The sequence below is a fragment of the Vombatus ursinus genome, unplaced genomic scaffold (assembly GCF_900497805.2).
Source record: "Vombatus ursinus unplaced genomic scaffold, bare-nosed wombat genome assembly UNPS02014780.1, whole genome shotgun sequence".
NCBI classification, from domain to species: Eukaryota; Metazoa; Chordata; class Mammalia; order Diprotodontia; family Vombatidae; genus Vombatus; species Vombatus ursinus.
The window spans coordinates 2,334,254-2,354,970 of record NW_020954558.1 but is presented as its reverse complement, the minus strand read 5'-3'; the positions used below and the strand labels follow the sequence as shown (position 1 = coordinate 2,354,970).

Genomic DNA, 20,717 nt, shown 5'->3' with positions numbered 1-20,717 from the left:
TATTATACCTCCATAATCCCTGTTCCACCCCTTGGTGCCTCTGCTCTGGATGTGGGAGTGCTGTTCTTGCTGCCATGCTTCTGGACAGGATAACCTAGTGGAAAGGGCACTCCACTTGGCATCCAGAGAGTCCTGGGCTCATTTTTGTCTTGTATCCACAGCACCCAGCACAGTGCCTGACCTGGAATTGGTGCTCAATGCTAACTGAATTGAATTGCATCTCAGCTCCAGTATTCATAGTTTTGTGACTATGGGCCTTGGTCAAGTCACTTGACCCCCTTAAGCCTTAGTTTCTGTAAAATAGAGATAATAATAGTACCTACCTCATAGCCTGGTGTAGGAGAGTGCTTTTCAAAACCTTACAGTACTAGAAAAATGTGAGTTATTAAGGAGAACGTAGAGATCTTGCCAGCGACTGAGAGCAGGCCCTAAAAGTCCCAGGACTTGGGGGCCTTCTATGAGTTAAGAAAGGATTAACTTTCCTAGGGATTCAGGGCCAGGTATCCCTTCCCAGCATGGGTTTTAGGCAAGGATAGGTGTATCTCCCTTTGTACCATATAGGTCCTCTTGCCTAGTAGAAGGGCTTAGACATTGATGCTGGGGACAGACTGGGGAAAGGGAACTAATAATAGCTTACATTTCTGTAGTGGCTTAGCATGTAAAAAGTACTGGAGTCAGAATTATTTAGTGCAAGTATTATTATCTCTGTGTTCCAGATGAGGAAATAGTCTCAGTGAAGGGGAATCCAAGTCCACAGTCATTCAGCTAATAAGTGAAACTCAGACAAGGTCTTCTGACTTGTGAGGAAGCTTGTTGTGATGGCATGTGGCGTAGCACAAAGACTTGACTGTGGATCACAAGACCGGGGTTCTGCTACATATTAACTATGTAACCTTGGACAAATCAGCCACTATCTTTGACCTGCAGTTTTTTCTTGCAAACTTAGCTCTAACATTCTATGACCCTATGACCCCCAGGTCCAGCATTCTTTCCATTCTGTAACCTCTCTATCCCCTTTTCCTTTACTCTCCCCTTTCCATAAGACCCTATAAGTGCCAGAAGACAAGAGTCTAAGTCTTGGAGGCCTGAGGGCTGAAGAAGGGGAATGAGGATTCTTGCATGTGGGAAAAGGGAAGGAATGGGTGGAAAGGTCCATGAGTGTGGAAGGCAGCCCCACAAATTGATACTATGCTCTTCCTGACATGGCTTTCCAAACTTCTACCCCTGTCTATGTGGGAGGGAGGCAGGAATATGGGCACGTCAGTGAGTCTCCAGGCAGGTGAGCTAGGGACTGACTTGGGAGAAGGAAGTTAATAATAGCTCCCATTTCTGTAGTGCTTCAAAGTTTACAAACACTTTGCTCACAACAACCCTGTGGCAGAGGTATTATTCCATTTTACAGATATGCAAACAGTCTCAGAGAGTGAAGTGACTTGTTTAAGGTCACCCAGCTAGCATTAGAGCTGGGACTCACACCTGGATCTCTTCACTCCAAGTTCAGTTTTGTTTCTCTCCCCTGGTGCTCTTTCTACTTTGATCTCCCCTCCTCTTGGCCTCTTTCCTTCCTCCCTCCCAACCCCTATGAGGGCCACGGGGCAAAGCTGAGCCTAGGCCTTCGTGGGGCCAGGTAGCTGGGGGATAGGAAACCCTGACCGGACAAAGGAGGAGAAGCAGAGAGAATGGTGAGAGAGCCTTCTCAGTTGCCACCTATGGCCCTCAGTCTCTCTCCCAGAGTCTCCTGTAGCAGGTAGTGCACTATCTACTGTAGCGTGTGGCCAAAGGTAGCATACCAGAGTAAGCGGACGGTTGAATCTGGAGGCTGAAAACTCGGGTGCAGATCCCAGTCTTGGCCTCAGGTTTCTCCTCGGTAAATGAGAGTCTGGGGGGCCCTTTCCAACTCTCCATGCTATGAGCCTAACAAGATGGACCTTCCTCAGCCTGGCCCCAAGTAAGTGAGTTGGGCCACCCCATCACGGATGGCAGGGAAGTACTGGAGTCCAGTGTGGTGGAGGCGACAGCGGTATCGACCACAGGCCTTGGCGTACTGCAGGAAGCGTGGTGCCCCAGGGAAGAGCACGTGATCTGCCAGCACAGTGGCACCAGCAGGCAGCAGAGCATGGGCTTCTAGGAGTTGCAGGTCCCGCAGGTAGCAGCGAGGCCGGTGCCCCAGAAGCACCAGGTCAGCCTGACGCAGTCTGTATTGGGCCTTTAGGCAGGGGATCACCTCCTCAGAGCGCCCCACAATCAGCTCCACCTGCCGAATGGGGATATGTGAGAAGAGGGACAGACAGGAGGAGTGTAAGGAGGGAGAGGGGAAAAGGAATGCAGGAGAAAGCCAGTTCTCTTCCTGCAGGGGCTTCCTGTGTGGCCATCCCTTCTCTCATAGGTGATGGAGACAGAGGAAGACAGGAGAATAAAAGTCCTTGTTTGAGCTGGATTAGTCATTTATATTGTGAACTTCAGGAAGTCTTTTCTCTAAGCCTCAGTTTCCCCTTCTATAAAAATCAGGTGGTTGAACAATATGGTCTCTAAGGCCTTTTCCACAGCAGATATTTGTTCGAGCTCTAACATTGTGGTCCTATTCTGAGACTCCTTCCAGCTCTAACACTATTGCATGTTCTAAGGTCCCCTTACAGTTCTAACATTCTCCTGTTTTACTTTCATTGGTTCCTCTTATTCCCTAAGGCAGAGGCTCTCACAGGATGGGTTCATGGGGAAGTGTGGGGAGGAGCAGCATAAGTGGGGAAAGCAGGAGAAGAAGGAGGAAGAACCTATATTAAGGCTGGCAGGGAATGACATAGGCTGTTTGGTTGGTTTTTTTTTTTTCTTGCTAGGCAGTGAGGTTAAGTGACTTGCCCAGGGTCACACAGCTAGTTAAGTGTCTGAGGCCGCATTTGAACTCAGATCCTCCTGACTCTAAGGCTGGTGCTCTATCCACTGCACCACCTAGCTACCCCAACATAGGCTGTTTGGGACCAGGAGAACTTGTGGATCAGGCTCCCAAAAGAAAGCGAGATCAAGGGATAGAAAGCAATCTGACCTTGCACTCATCCAAGCCTGCCAGCCGGATGACTTTTTCTGCCACAGTCGCTGTCTGCGGGTCCATTTCAATAGTAACGACCCGGCTGCCTGGAGGCAGGGCCTGAGCAATGAGCAAGGTAGCATAGCCACAGCGGGTCCCCAGCTCTAGCACACACTCCGGGGCCTGTTGTGTTACCAGGCGGGTCAGGATCTGACCTGAGGAGAGAACAAGCCACAGGGTGGAACTAGGGAGAGACAGAGGAAGGAGACCGAGTCTTTGTCTTCAGGAAATCCCTGTCTGAGGTGGAACACACAATCCCTATCCTGGAAGAGCCTGGCGTCTAAGAATGAGGTGGCTGCTTGAGGTTTCAGAGCAAATTAGTGGCATTTCCAGGATTAGAACCCAGGCCTCCTCATGGCCTGCCCAAGGTATTTTCCACATCAGGGTTTTTAGCATAGCAGCATGGAAAAGACCACTGGAATTGGAGTATGAGAACTGAGATCGCAGGTCTTCTACCTGTGGGCAGGCACTTCAGTAATTCTGGGCCTCAATCCCTTCCTCTTTTTGGACTTCTAAGTGACAGTTAATAGTGGGGGACCTGCAACTCCCGGAAGCCCATGCTCTGCTGCCTGCTGGTGCCACTGTGCTGGCAGATCATGTTAGATAGTGATTTCCGAGCTCTCTTTCATCCTGAAATCTTTTGACCCCATATCGGGTTGGCTCCTAAGCAGGGTTTCTGAGAGGAGGTGAGTTTAGGGTGGGCCTGACCTTTGAGAGGCCCCAGATGGGCCAGGTATTCGCAGTGGCTGCTCCAGTGGTCGAAGGTGGCAAGGATGTGGCCAGGGTCTCCAGGCAGGGCATTGGTCAACACATAGCTGAAGGCACGCTCCTCAGGCTGTAGCCCAGTCAAGCAATCACGAATCCCCCGAAGTAACACAGCCCGGACAAGTAGCCGGAAGTAGTGGCGGTATCTGGCCAGCAGGGTCACTACCAGTGGCAGGAAGGCCAGAGCAATGGCAGGAGACATGTTCTTGTTCCCCCAGGATCCTGCAGGAGGGAAAGGATAGGAGAGATAAGGGCAACTTATCAGTTGCCAGTGGGAACTGGAGCCACAGAATAGCATAAAGGACCTTAGAGTTCCTCTGGAATGGTCTAATTTGTGGAATCTCTTATGTGCCAGCCTCCCTGGTAAGGCACCTGGCTGCTAGTGAATATTCTTTTTTAGGATTTAGGGTTATGGACTCACCCCAAGGTCATACATTGAGCTAGGCCTGGAACCCAAGAATACTGACTGCTAATACAGAACTCTTTTCATTGTTATTTCTGGATTTCCTAAATAAGTGACTCCTTCCCAAATTTGGGAATTTTGAGAAACACCATTTTCTACTCCCAGAGGGTGAAAAAAATAAGTTAGGAATCCTAGATTCTTACTCCTAGCTCTGTCACTATATCCCCTTGTGGTCTTGGGGTTGGGGGCTTCCTAGAGCTCCTTCTTACCTGATCTGGAGGCACAGGCTGGCACAGGGTATAGGACAGGAGTGGAGAAGCCCCAGGCTGGGGGAAATGGAGATGAAGCGCACAGACAGATGCTCCAGGAGAGGCAGCCACTCACCTTCAATTATTAACTGTCACTTGAGAGTAGGAGTTCAGGTTACCATGGGCCAGATGGAAGATGGTGCTGTGTCTCTGCTCCCCTCCCACACCCCCATGCTGTCTGCTTCCTGGTATGGTCTGAACTCCTGTATCCTAATTTTTAGAAAATGAGGAGCTGGATCCAAATTATGGCTGCTGAAATCCATGGACCCCCTTTCCTGACAGTTCCTCTCCCAAAGGCTAGATTCAAATGTCCACTTCTCTCCTCCCATGTGAAAGAGGCAGTTATAGTGTTGGACCTGGGTTCAAATCTGGACTCTGCCCCTTAATGTGTGATCTTAAGCAAATCACTTTTCTTCCTCATTTTTCTTCTTCCTCATGAGGGGGTTGAACTAGGTGATCTCTAAGGTCCCATTGAGCTGAAGTTACTAAATCATAGGGTCAATTGATCATAGGCTTAGGGCTGTAAGAAATCTTAGTGGTCATCTAGACCTCCTAGTTTTATAAATACAGAAACTCAGGCTCAGATAGTCAAGTGAATTCCTCAGAGTCACCAGGTAGGTAGTAAGTGATAGAACAAGGATCCAAACACAAGCTCTTTGACTTCAAACTCGGTATTCTTTCTTACAAGTTCTCCATAGGTCCTTATTTGTTTTCTCCATTTTTCTGTAGTTGTCTGCATCCATCATGCTGTTTCTTAACCAGGACTCAAGGTGTTCCTCATTTGGTGGTCAGTGATTGTGACCCTCTGAAAAGGGCCATAACTGCATATTAGGTCCCTTGTATCTGTCCTGGCAGACCAATAGTCTGTTTTCCATCCCTAACGATTACTCATAGTTGTTGAGCTGAGCGGCAAGATGCTTTCTCCCTACTAGCAGCACATTCTTCTCTTCATCTTCAGTCCCTCTGTCTCTCCAGGACCATTTTAAATCTCTTCACCATCTTCTTGTACACTTTAAGTGACTTAAGAACCAGTTTCTAAACCTTCCCCACCACAGTTATCTCTACGTTTCTGGAATATGCCCCATCAGGCAGTTTATGTAATATAGATATTGCCTTTCCTTCCTCTTTTTAAACCTTGGGTTTAAGTACCTCAACTGTCCTCATTTTGTTCATAGCATTATTATATAAGGTTCTTTCAATACCTCCATCTCACATTAGTAAACATGTAAACCCCTAACAAACAATCCTCAATAAGTATCCAATCCTACCCTAATTGTGCACTAATTTTCCAAAAACCAGGACAGCCATGGTGCTATTTAACCTGACAGTCACCAAGAACAATAATCTCTATTTCAATCATACCTTCAAAGGATACAAGTTAACTTAAAACAATTTCTCTGCTCTTTAAAAGCCACATCAGAAACAAAATCTTGCTGCTTAATCACAAAGTAGGAAATAGGATAAAAGGAAAACTCTGCTGGGATAACTGCCATTCTAGGGCTTTAAAAAACAGACATAGATACTAGACAAGCCCTCACAATGTAGCATTGCATTCTCCAAACACTTTATTTATTGGTCCTTTAAAAACTGCCCAAAGTTGAAAGCCTATAATGGATCAGCATCTGCTCAAAGCTTCATTAATATTTTGCTTCACCTTCTCTGAAATTCTATGTTTTGTATTTATTTGACAAATGAGACTATTTCGTTCTTTGTCTCTGTATCCTCAGTTCCTGGTATAGTGCTTAGCACATAGTAGGCTCCTGATAACTGCTCATTGAATTTAACTGAATTGAGCAACTCATGAACCCCATCAATGTGTTTATTTCTTTTTCTTTTAAAAATGTTTTGTTAATGCTTTTTTAACATCACTGTCACTTCCCAGCAAGTTCCACCATACATACCCACAAATATAACCTCCCGTGTAAAAGTAGTCAAGCAAAGCAAATCAGTACATTGGCCACATCAGAAAATATGCCTCATTCCTCATTTACTATCCCCTTCCTCTTTGATACAGGTAGGATGCATGCCTTACCATCAAGTCTTCTGTAGTTCCAACTGGTCCTTGCTTGTCTTGAATTCTGTAGTCATTAAGTGTTGTTTTCGTGTATGTTATTATGGTCATCATGTAAATTGTTCCTTTGGTCCTACTTACTTTACTCTATATCAGTTCACACAGGTCTTATTTTCTCTAAATTCTTTATATTTGTCATTTCTTTGGCATAACAATATTCCATTACATTCATATACTTTTTCAATAGCCTCCTAATTGGTGTCTGTGCCTCAAACTTCTCCCCACTTCAATGTATGCTCCACACAGCTGCCAAAGTGATTCTTCTAAAGTGAAGGTCTGGCCATTTCACTCCCCCTACTCAAACTCCATTGGTTTCCTGTGAACTCCAAGATAAAATATAAGTGCCTCTGTTTGGCAATTAAGGCTCTACATATACCTACCCCATCCAAGCCTTCTTACACATTTCTCCCTTCCATGAACTCTGTGGTCCAGACATACTGGCTCTTCATCTCTACCTCTGTTTCTTTGAATTCTAGCTCAAGTGCTTCCTTCTGCATAAGGCTTCTGGTAGAAGCAGTATTTGCTACTAATCTGGTTGGGACCAGTGATATTAGACTCTTGTGCATGGAGGAATTATGTGTGACCTAAGAAGACCCTGCCACATAGGCTAGTTATTCCCTAAAAGGACAATAAAACTATCTTTGAAATTTAATTGGTCCAGGGCCTAAGGCCTGAACTCTGTATAACGGTTTCCTGCTCACCTAAGGCATAAAAGCCCAGTGCCTCAAGTAGTCTGATACTCCTCAGATTTGATGGCTTCCCACTGCCTTCTAAGTCAACACATTTCTAATGACAGGCCACACCATTTCTGGTAAATGTGGAAGTGAGAGGAGTTGCAACCAACTGAATCTTTGCTGAATATACTTTCTTTGTTATTATGGAGTAAATGTCCTTATTCTAAAGGCACCATGGTCTAGGGGTCTCTCATTTTGTTCCAATCCTGAGGCTGAACCACTGGATGGGGCTGATTCAGGCCTGACCCAGAGCAAGTCCTGGTCCCCATAGCTACTTGTGCCTTCCCTTTCAAGGTTGCTTTGTACCTGCTTTATATGTTAGGTACTTGTGTATGTATATCCACGCACATATATATATATATATATACACATATGCATATGTGTATGTGTATTGTATGTATGTATTTGTATGTATTTTGCATATTTCTCTCTCCCCTATTAGACTGTAAGCTCCTTGAGGGTAAGGACTTTTGTCCTTTTTTGCTCCTTGAGGGTATGCTTTTTAAGGGGAGGGACTTGTCCATTTTTATTTTTGTGCTAATGACTAACACAGTGCCTGGCACATAGTGTTTAATGGATATTTAATTAATATGCCATAGTTTATTTATCCATTCCCTTATTGATGGGTACCCACGTTCCTTCTAGTTCTTTGCTGTTACAAAAATTACTGCTATAAATATTTTGTATACATGGAACCTTTAGTTGTGTTATCACTGGATCAAAAGGTATGTATATTTTAGTAAGTCTGTTAGTGTAGATTGAGGGCTGGCCTTGGAGCTAGATCTTGGTTTAAGTCTAGCCTCTAACATTGACTGTATCACATCTTCCCAGTGCCTTTAGGCAACTCACTAAGGCTATAAGTTGCAGAGAAGATACCAACCTACTTTGGTAGAGGACTCTTCTTCATCCCAGAATTTCCTGTCAATGAAGCTACAAGATTAGTCCTTATCCTTTTAGAATAGATGGTTTGGGTTTTTTCTTTTTAACCAGAAGGCACATTAGTTCAAAGTAAAAGATAAGTAATTAGACTGCAAAACTAGTGACAGGATACATCCACTCCACACACAGGGGTGGGATATTTTTCCTCTTCTACAGCCACTATGTCCCTCATTACACCTTGACTATGATATTTCCTTCTCTTATCCCCGTGAAGGCACAGCCCAGATCTGCTTCTATTCTGTTTCCCACATACCGAACCCAGATTTGGGCTTCAAACACACTGGTGGCTTAAAATTCTTAGCTGAATAAAGGGATGGCTATGGGCATCAGTGACATGGGGGATTCAGTCATAGGCTATGTTATGATACTGGCTGCTCAATTCAAGGAATTATAAATGTAAGAGTAGGAAGCAATCTTAGGATATACATATGAAATGTCAGACCTAGAAAGAATCTTAGAACAAAGAATGTGAGGGCTGTGATCAGACCTTAGATCAGATAATGGGCATTCTGGGAAGATGATGGAGTGGGTCAGAAATTTCCAGTTTCTCCAGATTTTCTCCACAGACAGAAAATTGCCATGAAATGAACATAGAATAGCAAAAGTAAATGGGTAAAAGCAGTTGTCCTCCTAAGATAACTCAAGAGGATCTCAGAAAAGATAGGAACTTCAGGGGCTGAGGTTTGGCCTGAGTGAAGTGCAGACCCCTTCAGGTCAACTCCACTGAATCAATGAACAGCAGGCTGTGAAGTAGCTCTGTGAGGAAGCAGACCAGGCCTCAAGAAATTTCACCTCAGGAACTTTTCACTTCACAGCCTCAGGAATTTTTACCTCACAAAGAACAGACAGTTGAGTGGGGGAAGATTGAAAGACCCCTATCCCCAGGTTCCTTACCCCAGTTCTGGAAGCCAGGCCTAGCAGTGCTGACCAGAAGTGATCCCAGCCTGTGGAAGGAGCGAGCACAGGGCTGTGAGTGCAGTACTGTAGGGAGCAAGAAAATTTGGGGGACAGGATGGCTGGGGGCCCTAACTGTTTCTTAGGGGAAGAGAGGAGTCCTTAAGGTTAAGTCCCTGGAGAGAATTCAGAAAATAACAATATGGACGACCTGAGGCCTAGGGCAACATTACCCACAATTTGGGATTAAAAATTGATTATAAAAATAAGCTGTTGAAAATAAAATAAAACAAATAAGATAAAAATAAAAATGAGTAAGCAAAGGAAAAAGAACCCAACCATAGATAGCTATTTTGGTGTACAAGAAGACCTGGGTTCATATTCAGAGGAAGATAATGAGGTTAAAAAAAAAAAGCCACTCCTACCCTAAAGAATAACATCAAATGGTCACATGCCCCCAAAAAATTCTTGGAAGAACTTAAAAAGGAATTAAAAAATCAAATGAGAGATCAAGGGAAAAATAGGAGAAAAAATTAAAAGCAATCCAAGAAAATCATGAAAAAAATGTTAACCAATTAGAAAAAGGTCCAAAATCTTAAGGAAGAAAATAACTCAACTAGAATAAGGGGACTCAAATGACATTATAAGACACCAAGAAGTAATAAAACTAGAAAAGATAGAAGAGAATCTGAAACATCTCATTAGAAAAACAACTGATCAGAAAAACAGATTGAGGAGAGACAATATAAGAATTGTCAGACTAGGGACAGCTACGTGGCACACCAGCCCTGAAGTCAGGAGGACCTCAGTTCAAATCTGGCCTTGGACCAAACATTTGACACTTACTAGCTGTGTGACCCTGTGCAAGTCACTTAACCCCAACTGCCTAAAAAAAAAGAATTGTCAGACTACCTGAAAGTTATGATCAAAAAAAAAATCTGGATATAACATTACAAGAAATAATTAAAGAAAATTGTCCTGAAGTTCTAGAACAAGAAGGTGGAGTAGAAATAGAAAAAAATCTACCATTTATCACCTCAAAGAGGTCCCAAGAGGAAAACTTAAAGGAATTCCATAGCTAAGTTTCAAAACTCCTAGGTTAAGAAGAAAATATTGCAAGCAACAAGAAAAAAAAAACAACTTAAATACTGCAGAAATACAATCAGGATTTCATAGGACCTAGCAGCTTCTACTCTAAAAGACCACTGGTCTTGGAACATATTTCAAAGAGCCAAAGAGCTGGGGTTGCAGCCAAGAACAACTTACCCAGCACAGTTGAGTATAATCTTGAATGAAAAAAAAAATGGATATCTGACAAACTGAAAGACTTTCAGGTATTTGTAATAAAAAGACCAGAACTCAATGGAAAATTCAATAAAAAAGATCCGGAAGAAATATAAGGAAAATGTTAAAGACTAATTATAAGGCACTCATTTACTTGCTATATATGAAAATGTTATCAGTATTCTTAAAACTCATTACTAAGGTAGTTTGAAAGAAAGGTCGGGGCTGAGTTGTATATAAAGGGGTGATTCTAAAAAACAAAATTGGGCAGGAAAAGGTAAAAGAGCAATTATAATATAAAAATGGGGCATGAAAGGAAGAACTAATACAGAGGAAGCAGGTGGGGGTAGAGGGCTGGTAATGTTGGAACCTTACTCTCATCTGGGTTGAAGAGGAAACTGTACATCTGGAAGGGTGTAGAAATCTTCTGAATGTGTAGAGAGGTGAAAAAATTGGGGGACAGGGTGGGGGAAGGAAATTTTAAAGATTAATAGTATTTTATTTTTTTCCAATTACATATAAAAGCAATTTTCAACATTCATTTTCTGAAGATTTTGAATTCCAAATGTTTTTCCTCCCTCCCCTCCACCCTTCCCATGATAGCAAACAATCTGATATAGATTATATATGTGCAATAATGTAAAACCCATTTCCACATTAGTCATGTTGTGAAAGAAGAAACAGAACAAAGAAAAAAAAACATGAAAAAAAAAATAAAAGCAAAAATAGTATGCTTCCATATGCATTCAGACTCTATCAGTTCTTTCTCTGGATGTGGATATCATTTTCCATCATGAGTCTTTTAGAATTATCTTGGATCAATGTATTGCTGAGAAGAGCTAAATCAATCATAGTTGATCATTGCAGTGTTACTGTTACTGTGTACAATGTTCTCTGGGTTCTGTTCACTTCACTCAGCATCAGTAAATCCAGGTTTTCCTGAAATCCACCTGCTCATCATTTTTTTTTTTTTTTTGGTAAGGCAATTGGGATTAAGTGACTTGCCCAGAGTCACACAGCTAGTGAGTGTTATGTGTCTGAGGTAGGATTTGAATGCAGGGCCACCTGACTCCAAGGCTGGTGCTCTATCCACTGCACCACCTAGCCATCTCCTGCTCATCATTTCTTATAGCACAATAGTATTCCATTCCATTCATATACCACAACTTGTTCAGCCATTCTCCAATTAATGGGCATCCCTTCAATTTCTAATTCTTTGCCACCACAAAAAGAGCTGCTATAAATATTTTTGTACATGTGGGTCCTTTTGGGGAGGGGACTTTTAGACAGGTGTGTGGATTGGTATTTGGGAGGGTTTGAGGAGAGGAAGAGAGGACGTTTGGAGGGGTGGGTAAAATGAGGGACAGAAGGGTGAGGACAGAAAATAAGGTAATAGGGACAGGGTAAAAAGAGAGGCTGAGAAAGAAAAGAGTAAAAATAAGATGGAGAGAAATTTACAAATAGTACTTATAACTTTAAATGTGAATGGGATGTTTATAGCAGCTCTCTTTTGTGGTGGCAAAAACCCGGAAATTGCAGGAATCCTCATCAACTCAGGAATAGCTGAACAAGTTGTGCTGTATGGTTGTGATGGAATACTACTATAAGAAATGATGAGCTCAATGAGTTTAGAAAAACTGGAAATACTTGCAGAAAATGATGAAGAGTGAAGAAAGCAGAACCAAGAGAACATTGTGTACAGTAACAGCAGTATTGTTTGTGTGTTTTGTTTTTTTTTCCTGAGGCAACTGGGGTTAAGTGACTTGCCCAGAGTCACACAGCTAGTGAGATGTGTCTGAGGCTGTATTTGAACTCAGGTCCTCCTGACTCCAGAGCCAGTGCTCTATCCACTGTGCCACCTAGCTGCCCTGCAGTATTGTTTTAAGAACGACTTTGAGCAATAAATTTTGACTATTATACACATATTAAAAATAAAGGCTATATTAAGAAAGATGCTATCAATATCCAGAGAAAGAAATGATACATAGAAGAACATACAGAATAATTTTACATATACACACACACATATATACACCTACTTATTTGTGTCTAATGGTAGCCATCTTGGGGGGTGGGTGAAACGGAAAAAAACAAGGCAAAAAAAGAAATTTACATGATAACTTTGTTGTATATTTGGAGGGAATAGCAAGTTGTATGTGGTAGATTTTCAGTTTCATGTGCAATGCTGATTTTGTTCCATGAACTGAAAATAAAATACATTTTAAAAAAAGATCAGATAATGTGGTTTGAATTTGTAAATCCACTAAAACCCCAACATCTCTCCACAGGAACAATTGTGTAGTCATCTCACTCCCATCCTGAATGTCAACTGATTTTTTTCCTTCGTAAAAATGTTTTTATTGATGTCTTTTTACATCACTATAATATCCCCCAGTATCCTTCCCCCCTCTCTCTTTTTTTTATTTTTAGGCAATTAGGGTTAAGTGACTTGCCCTGGGTCACACAGCTAGTAAGTGTGAAGTGTTTGGTCTGAGGCCAGATTTGAACTCAGGTCCTCCTGACTTCGGGGCCAGTGCTCTATCCACAGTGCCACCTAGCTGCCCCACCCCCTCTCTCTTTAAAAGAGCCATCCCATACTACAGATATTTAAAAAAAAAAAAGAGGAAAAAATCAGCAAAACTGATCAATACATTAAAAGATTGTTAAAGGATATGCAGTATGCAATGTAGCACACTTGTGGACCACCAACTTCTGCTGACTTGTTTTTCATGATTTTCTTGCATCCCTCTCATTTCTCTTCCCAGTTTTTCCTCTACTTCTCTTACTTGCTTCTCAAAATCCTTTTTGAGCTCTTCCGTGGCCTGGGACCAATTCACATTTTTCTTGGAGGCTTTGGATGTAGGAACTTTGACTTTGTTGTCTTCTTCTGGTTGTATATTTTGATCTTCTTTGTCACCAAAGAAAGATTCTATGGTCCGACTTTTTTTTTGAGGTTTGCTCACGATCCCAGCCAATTACTTGAGTTATAAACTCTTTGTTAAAGTAGGGGTCTGCTTCCAGTGTGGAGAATGTGTTGTCCCAAGCTTCAGGGGTTTTGTGCAGCTGTTTTCAGAGATACTTCTAGGGACCTGTAAATTTTCAGTTCTTCCAAGGTGGTAAGATAAGGGGCGATGTGTTTACTTCTTTCCTGGCCTGTGCTCTGGTCTATGAGTGACCACAAGCACTCTTTTCTGCCTTGAAACTGTGAGGAGGATTTCCTCTTCACCACCACTACAAGCTCCACCACACCAGCACTCCTTCTTGCCCCAGGACCCCCACCCAGAACTGTGACCCAGATCCAAACATGGGCAAAGCAAGAGAATCCTGCACCAGCAAAGAGATCCCCGCAATTCCCCTCTAATCAGCCACTCGATTCTCATCCCCCCTCAGTCTGTGGGTCAGAAGCTCAGGAAGCAGCCGCTGCTGAGCTCAGGGACTGGGGCTGGGACTGAACTTCTCTCTCACTTAAGTCACAGACTTTTCCTACTGACCTTCTAAGTTGTCTTTGGCATTCATGGGTTGAGAGGTCTAGAAACCGCCCCAGCTGCCTGTGATTCAGACCTCTGAGGGCTGCTCCAGGTTAGCTGAGGCCTGTTTTGTCTGCATGCCCGCGCTGAACTGTGTTCCTCTCCCTGCCCGGCACTATATACCTTTCCAGTCAACCATCCAGGTTACCTTGGGCTGGAAATTTGTTTCACTCTGTCTTTTTGTGGGTTCTGCTGCTTTGGAATTTGTTTAGAGTTATTTTTAACAGGTATTTGGAGGAGTTTGGGGAAGAGCTCAAGCAAGTCACTGCTTTTGCTCTGCCATCTTTGGACCTCCCACTTCTGCAAAGGAGTGGGGAAAAAATGTCTTCTTACATCTCTTCTTTTGAGTCATGCTTGTCCTTTGCCATTTTGCAATATTCACTTTTGATTTTTTTGGAGTTATTCTTTCTGTTTTACTTTATAGTCATTGTGTATATTATTTTCTTGGCTCTGTTTGCTTCATTCTTCATCACTTCATGTAGAGCTTTCCATGCTTCACTATATTCATCATATTCATCACTTCTTAGAGCATAATATTCCATTGCATTCTTGTACCACAATTTGTTTCATCTTTTTCCAATCAATGAGCATCTACTTTCTTTCCAGTTTTTTGCTATCACAAAAATTGCTGTTATAAACATTTTTGTGGATAAGAGAATTTCTTCTTATCAATGGCCTCCTTAAGGTATAAATGTAGTGATGGAATCTTTTGGGTTCAACTGATTTTTTTAAGTCAAGGATATGATTTTTGTTTTTGATCTGGACCTGTGATTTTATTCACATGGTGAATTTTGAGTGAGGAAAACATCCCCTAGTTATTAAGTGACGCGTCCATGTTCTCACAGTTAGTATGAGTCAGAGGCAGGGCTTGAAACCATGTTTTGATTCCATTATGCTATGCCACCTCTCCAGAGTTATTTGAAAGGATGTGAGTTCCCTCCAGAGATGCCGATCACAACCAATTAATACCTGCCTATCCTATGTGAGTCTTGTCCATATCTCCCCATGAGTTTGTCACAGAGGGTCCACCCAATATGCTGGAGCCTTTCCTCTCTTCTGACATCCAGAAGTTATCAGGAGAGCAATCTAACACCTGTTATTCCCTTACCTCTTTTCACGTGACCCACACATTTTCCCTTCCCATCATACATTTCCTTGATTATAATTTTTACTCATGTTGTTTGTCAAAGTTTCTTGACTGTCTGTTCACACCCACCATGCATCTCTCCATTATCCTCTATGTGATAGTTAAATTTTAATTCTTCAGAGATTGTTGAATTCCATGTCTTGATGCCATTCAGCAATGTTGGTATTAAAAAGATATGCCTTTGATTCCATGGAAAGGTTGTGGTGATTAACGTAGCTTTGTAATTTCCCAAAGGCAACCCCTCCCACTCTCCTCATATCCCCTTCAAGTCTGGGCTCAATTCATCTTCTATTTGTATAGTCTGACCAGATGTACTCATAGATAAGCTCTATAGGTTTTCCATTCAAATGTATGTCTTAATCTTCATTCATTTGATCTTTCTTGTGTGAATGGCCAGGTCTAACTCTTTTTGAGTAGCTGCAAAACTTTTCCAGGAGGCTTTGCAATATTCTAGGCATTGTGGCATACTATGGCAATGAGTACAATACCATCCATAAACAGGAACATTAGGAGGATTTTATCATCCAGACAGAAATCCTCTTCATCATGGACTCTGCAGAACATCATTTCCATCACATTAGTGAGCACCTTTGTAGAGCATTTTCTTGTTTTATACTTTGCTTGATGTTTATGTGTGCCGGCCGCGCCGTGCACTCTCCTCCTATAAGGAGCAGGCTGCCAGACTCATACTTACCAGTCTTCGGTCCTCAACCGGATAAACACAGAGACGAGCCTGCCAGGAGGTGCCAACACCAGAGCTTTATTCAGAGGCCATCACAGCAAGGCCAAGCAGGAAGGCCAGAGCAACAGAGCAGGAGCAAAGAGAGCGCGTGATCCGACCATGATCTGTTCCTCAAGTACCTACTTAGCCCCTCCTCCTCAGCCCGCCTACTAGTCAATGATTGTAGGGTCAGATACCAGAAAGGGGCTGTCTGAGTTTAGCGCACCAAGGGAGAGGGAGTGATGCAGGAGGCTAGGACCGGATACAGGAAGGAGGCGTATGGGATTAGTGCATAGACAAAGAGTACGTGACCTAGGAAGTCAGGCCCAGATACTAGGAGGAGGCGTCTGGGGTCAGTGCTACACAAAGGGAAGGTACGTGACCCAGGAAGTCAGGAAGGACACAGGAAGGAGGCGTCTGGGGTTGATGTTGCACTTAGGGAGGGGACTAAGCAAAGGGAACTTGTCCTCTGCCATCCCACTCCCACGTGGCCCAGCCCCCTGCCTCAGGAGCACGTGCTCTGCTACTTCCTTGTATCCTGATCCTTCCCCAGCTTATCTTACATAGCACTGCCCACTGCCTCGGGAGTGTGAGCTCCAGTTACTTCTCTGTATCCAGCCCATCCCAGTTCACCACAACTCCGCCCACCACAGCCCTGCCTCGGTTACTTCCAAATACCCAGATCTTACCCCGATCTTGCCACAACTTCAACCTGGCAGCAGCCAACATCAGACAGTCCCTCACATTTATGATCAGTGTAATTATTTCTGTTATATCTTTCAAAGAATCTTAAATGATTTTTCTATTCTAATTTTTAAGGAAGTATTTTCTTCAGTAAGCTTTTGGACTTCCTTTTCCATTTGTCCAATTTTGCTCTTTAGGGCATTCTTTTCTTCATTGGCTTTTTGGAGCTCTTTTGCCATTTGGTTTAGGGTATTTTTTAAGGTGTTATTAACTCTTTGTTAAGGTAAGAGTCTTTCCAATGTGGAGAATGTATCGTCCCAAGCTTTGGGGGTTTGTACAGCTGTTTTCAGAGATACTTCTAGGGACCTGAAAAGTGTCAGTTCTTCCAAGGTGCTATGATAAGGGGAGAGGTGTTTCCTCTCCACCACCACCACAAGCTCCACCATGCCAGTGCTCTTCCTCACCCCAGGACCGCCTCAGAACTGTGACCCAGATCCAAGCACCAGTAAAGCAAGAGATTCCTGCCTCAGCCCTGGCAAAGAGATCCTTGCAATCCCCCTCTGATCAGCCACTGGATTCCCCCTCAGTCTGGGCTGGAAGCTCAGAAGCCAGCCGCTGCTCTCTGGGCGGCTGAGATCCAGCTTCTTCTCTCATTGCAGTAACAGACTTTTCCCACTGACCTTCTAAGTTGTCTCTGGCATTCGTGGGTTGAGAAGTCTGGAAACCACCACAGCTGCCTGAGATTCAGTCCTCTGAGGCCTGCTCCAGGTTCGCTGCAGCCTTCGCACCCAAGCCGAACTGTGCTCCTTTCCCAGCCTGGCGCGATATACCTTTCCGATCAGCCATCCAGGTTGTCTTGGGCTGGAAATTTGTTTTACTCTGTTTTTTTGTGGGTTCTGCTGCTTTAGAATTTGTTTAGAGCCATTTTTTGTAGGTTTTTGGAGGGGTTTGGGGGAGAGTTCTAGCAAGTCACTGCTTTCCCTCTGCCATCTTGGCTCCGCCCCAATGATTTTTGATGTATAGATGGGTGACACTTCGTGGGAAACGACCAATAAAAAATTAATATTTTGCTATCTTGAATCAAATGCTTTTCTTAATGAATGAATAATAAAGACAATGAGATCTTATATTCCCTACATATTTTAGTTAATTTCAAAATGGTAAAGATAGGTGCCATTATTAAATGTTGCTTGCAAAATCCTTCTTTTTACCTTGCCCAAGAACTGAATGTCTTGAAAATTAGAATTGTTGAAATAGAAAACAATACTCTGACAATAAAAAATATTAAAACAAATTTTAAAATTAGAAAAAGAAAATGTAAGAAATATAATATAAAAAATAATTGACCTTGCAAAAAGGTCAAGGAAAGAGTTAAAAATTATCAAAGTATCTGAAAATCTGGACCAGAAAGAGCCTGGACATCATATTTTAGGAAGTAATAAATGAAAATGGCCTAGGATTCTTGAGAACCAGAATGCAAACTTAAAATAGAAAAATCCCCTGGTCACCTCGTGGAAAAAAAAAGAAAAAAAAAAGAAAGCTACCAGGAACATCAGAACCAAAATCCAGAGCTTCTAGGTCAAAGAAAAAATCCTACAAGCAGTCAAAAAAAAAAAAAAGAGTTCAAGTACTAAGAAGCTACAGTCAGAATCACATAATACTTGGCAACTGCCTCCAAAAGGGGAGGAGAGGTTGCAATATAATATACCCAAAGAGAAAAGATGAAAGCCTTATAATCAAGAAGAATCTATACAGCAATATTTAGTATAATCCTACAGGGGGGAAAATGGAACTTTCAGGTAACAGAAGAATTTCAAACATTGCTGTTGAAAAATATCAGAACCCGAATAGACATTTTAAAATGGAAACCCAGGAGCCAAAAGAAACACAAAGGTTCATACATGTGGTTCAGTTCTAAAAACCCAGTACCTCATCCTGGAGGCAAAAAGGTGATGCAGAGGATAGTGCTCTGGAAGTGGAGTCAGGAAGACTTCATATGATTCCTAGCTGTATGATTTTTGGGCAATCCCTTAATCTGTTTGCCTCAGTTTCCTCAACTGTAAAATGGGGAGAATAATAGCACCAAGTAAAAGAATTGTTGTGAGAATCAATTATTTGTAAAGCTGTCCAAATTCCAAAGGGAGTACAACAAATAAAATTAATTAGATGTTGACTGGAAATAACTGGGAGTCATTCCTGAATTGGCAGTGTATGTCAATCCATGGAGTAATGATCAAAGTTAAAACAGAATTGAACAATAAAAAGAGAAAGATGGCAAGCAATTAAAATAATAACTCCAACCTGACTTATTTAAAGAAATTGTTGATTCTGACAAAAAGATATGAAAAGGTTATCAACTGGTTATAATAATTTTATATATAACCAAGTACCAGTGATTGCTTTAAGAGAGAGCAAAAGAACTTTAAAAACACCTTCCTTATACCACATCACACCTATCAGATTGGTCAACATGACAAAACAAGAAAATGATAAATGTTGGAAAAGATGTGGGAAAATTGGAACACTAATGCATTGCTGGTGGAGTTTTGAACTGATCCAACTATTTTGGAGAGCAATTTGGAATTATGCCCAAAGGGCTATAAAAACATGCATACCCTTTGACCCAGCAGTAGCACTTCTAGGGCTGTATCCCAAAGAGATCATACAAATGGGAAATGGACCCACATGTACAAAAATATTTATAGCAGCTCTTTTTGTAGTGGCCAAGAATTGGAAATTGAGAGGATGCCCATAAATTGGGGAATGGCTGAACAAGTTGTGGTATATGAATTTAATGGAATACCATATGGAATACCATATAAGAAATGATGAGCAGGCAGACTTCAGAAAAACCTGGAAAGACTTGTATGGACTGATGCTGAGTGAAATGAGCAGAACCAGGAGAACACTGTACACAGTAACAGTCACCTTGTGCCATGACTAACTTTGTTAGACTTAACCCTTCCCAGCAATACAAGGATCTAAGACATCTCCAAAGGCCACCTGATGGAAAATGCTATCCACATCCAAAGAAAGAACTACGGAATTTGAATGCAGATCCAAGCATACCATTTGCTATTTTTTTCTTCTGTTTTGTTTTGTTTTCTCTTTCTTGTGGTTCCTCCTATTGGTTCTAATTCTTCCTTACAACATTACTAATGTGAAAATAATGTTTAATACGGATGTATATGTATAGCCTGTATCAGATTTCGTGCCGTCTTGGGGAGGGAGGGGGAGAAAAATTTAAAACTCAAAAGCTTAGGGAAGTGATTGTTGATAAATCAAAATAAATTAATAAAAAAACTCCAAAAAAAACCACATGATCAGAAAAAAAAACCCTTTCTTAGCAAACATAAAGACTACGTTTATAGAGTTCCATCTAGTAGGTACTGTTTAGAATAAAGTCTTTACAAAATCTGGTGGGAGACGGTAAAGATCATGAGCAGTAGTATCACATCCTAAAACAGATAAGCAACACACATAGTAGCTACTGAATAGCAGGGTCCCCAGGGATATACCTTTTTAGCTCTAGATCGGCAATGACAGCAGCTAAAGTGCAGGCTGATTTGAAGAGGTCAATGTTTTCAGGTCAGGCAGCTGGGGAAGTCCTGCCAGTTCCGGGGTCCAAAGCTTGGTTTATAGGAGTTTGCTAAGACCTTACCCCCACGCAAGCACCATGACATGGGGCACACGATGGGGGGTTGGGGAATCTAACGGGTACTACTAAGGGTCTACTGTGTAGAGGGAATCTTGCTAGGCGTTGGAACATACATATACTATATATGCATGTACATAAATACCTATTTACACAGATAATCTGGCATCCTTGCCTTGCTCTCAAGGAGCTTACAGTTTATTGAAAACCGGGCTTTCTGGAGATGATTTCGCGGAGGTTCTGCTAAGAGGCACGGGTGTCCTGGGTCTCCTGTGTCTCAACTTGCCGGGAATGGGGACTCAAACCCTGCGCCGTTTTGTGCCCTGGAAGAAATGAGGTAGACGCCCACGAGCAGGAGGAAAAGCGAAGGGCCATCACCCCTGCCACTCGTAGCCTGGGCAGGTCCTCCCGTCCCCTCCTTTGACGTCACGTGAAACTGGGGCTTACACCGCCCAACTCCTACTGGCTGCTTCTGAGCACGTGGGCCTGGGGGAAAGTGAAAA

At 42.5% G+C, this 20,717-nt stretch overlaps 1 protein-coding gene across 2 annotated transcripts; it reads right to left on the bottom strand.

The window, feature by feature from the left end:
• Positions 1-1,382: 1,382 nt before the first annotated feature.
• On the bottom strand, positions 1,383-20,174 carry LOC114046052 (transmembrane O-methyltransferase-like). Of its 2 annotated transcripts, XM_027866267.1 has the most exons (4): positions 20,078-20,174; positions 3,791-4,069; positions 3,041-3,237; positions 1,383-2,254 (listed from the first exon to the last, which is right to left on the bottom strand). In XM_027866267.1, the coding sequence occupies exons 2-4, from the start codon at positions 4,047-4,049 to the stop codon at positions 1,934-1,936; spliced, it is 777 nt and encodes a 258-aa protein (XP_027722068.1). In that variant the 5' UTR covers positions 4,050-4,069; positions 20,078-20,174; the 3' UTR covers positions 1,383-1,933. The 2 variants fall into 2 exon arrangements, with proteins under 2 accessions (XP_027722068.1, XP_027722067.1); XM_027866266.1 differs by lacking the exon at positions 20,078-20,174 and having other exon boundaries at positions 3,791-4,269.
• Positions 20,175-20,717: the final 543 nt, after the last annotated feature.

Coding starts and splice junctions, on each gene's coding strand:
- LOC114046052 (XM_027866266.1), bottom strand. CDS start 4,145: ATGCTATTCTGTGGCTCCAGTTCCCACTGGCAACTGATAAGTTGCCCT. Junction 3,238..3,790: donor CCATCTGGGGCCTCTCAAAG/GTCAGGCCCACC, acceptor TTCTCTCCTCAG/GTCAGATCCTGACCCGCCTG. Junction 2,255..3,040: donor CAGGCTTGGATGAGTGCAAG/GTCAGATTGCTT, acceptor CCCATTCGGCAG/GTGGAGCTGATTGTGGGGCG.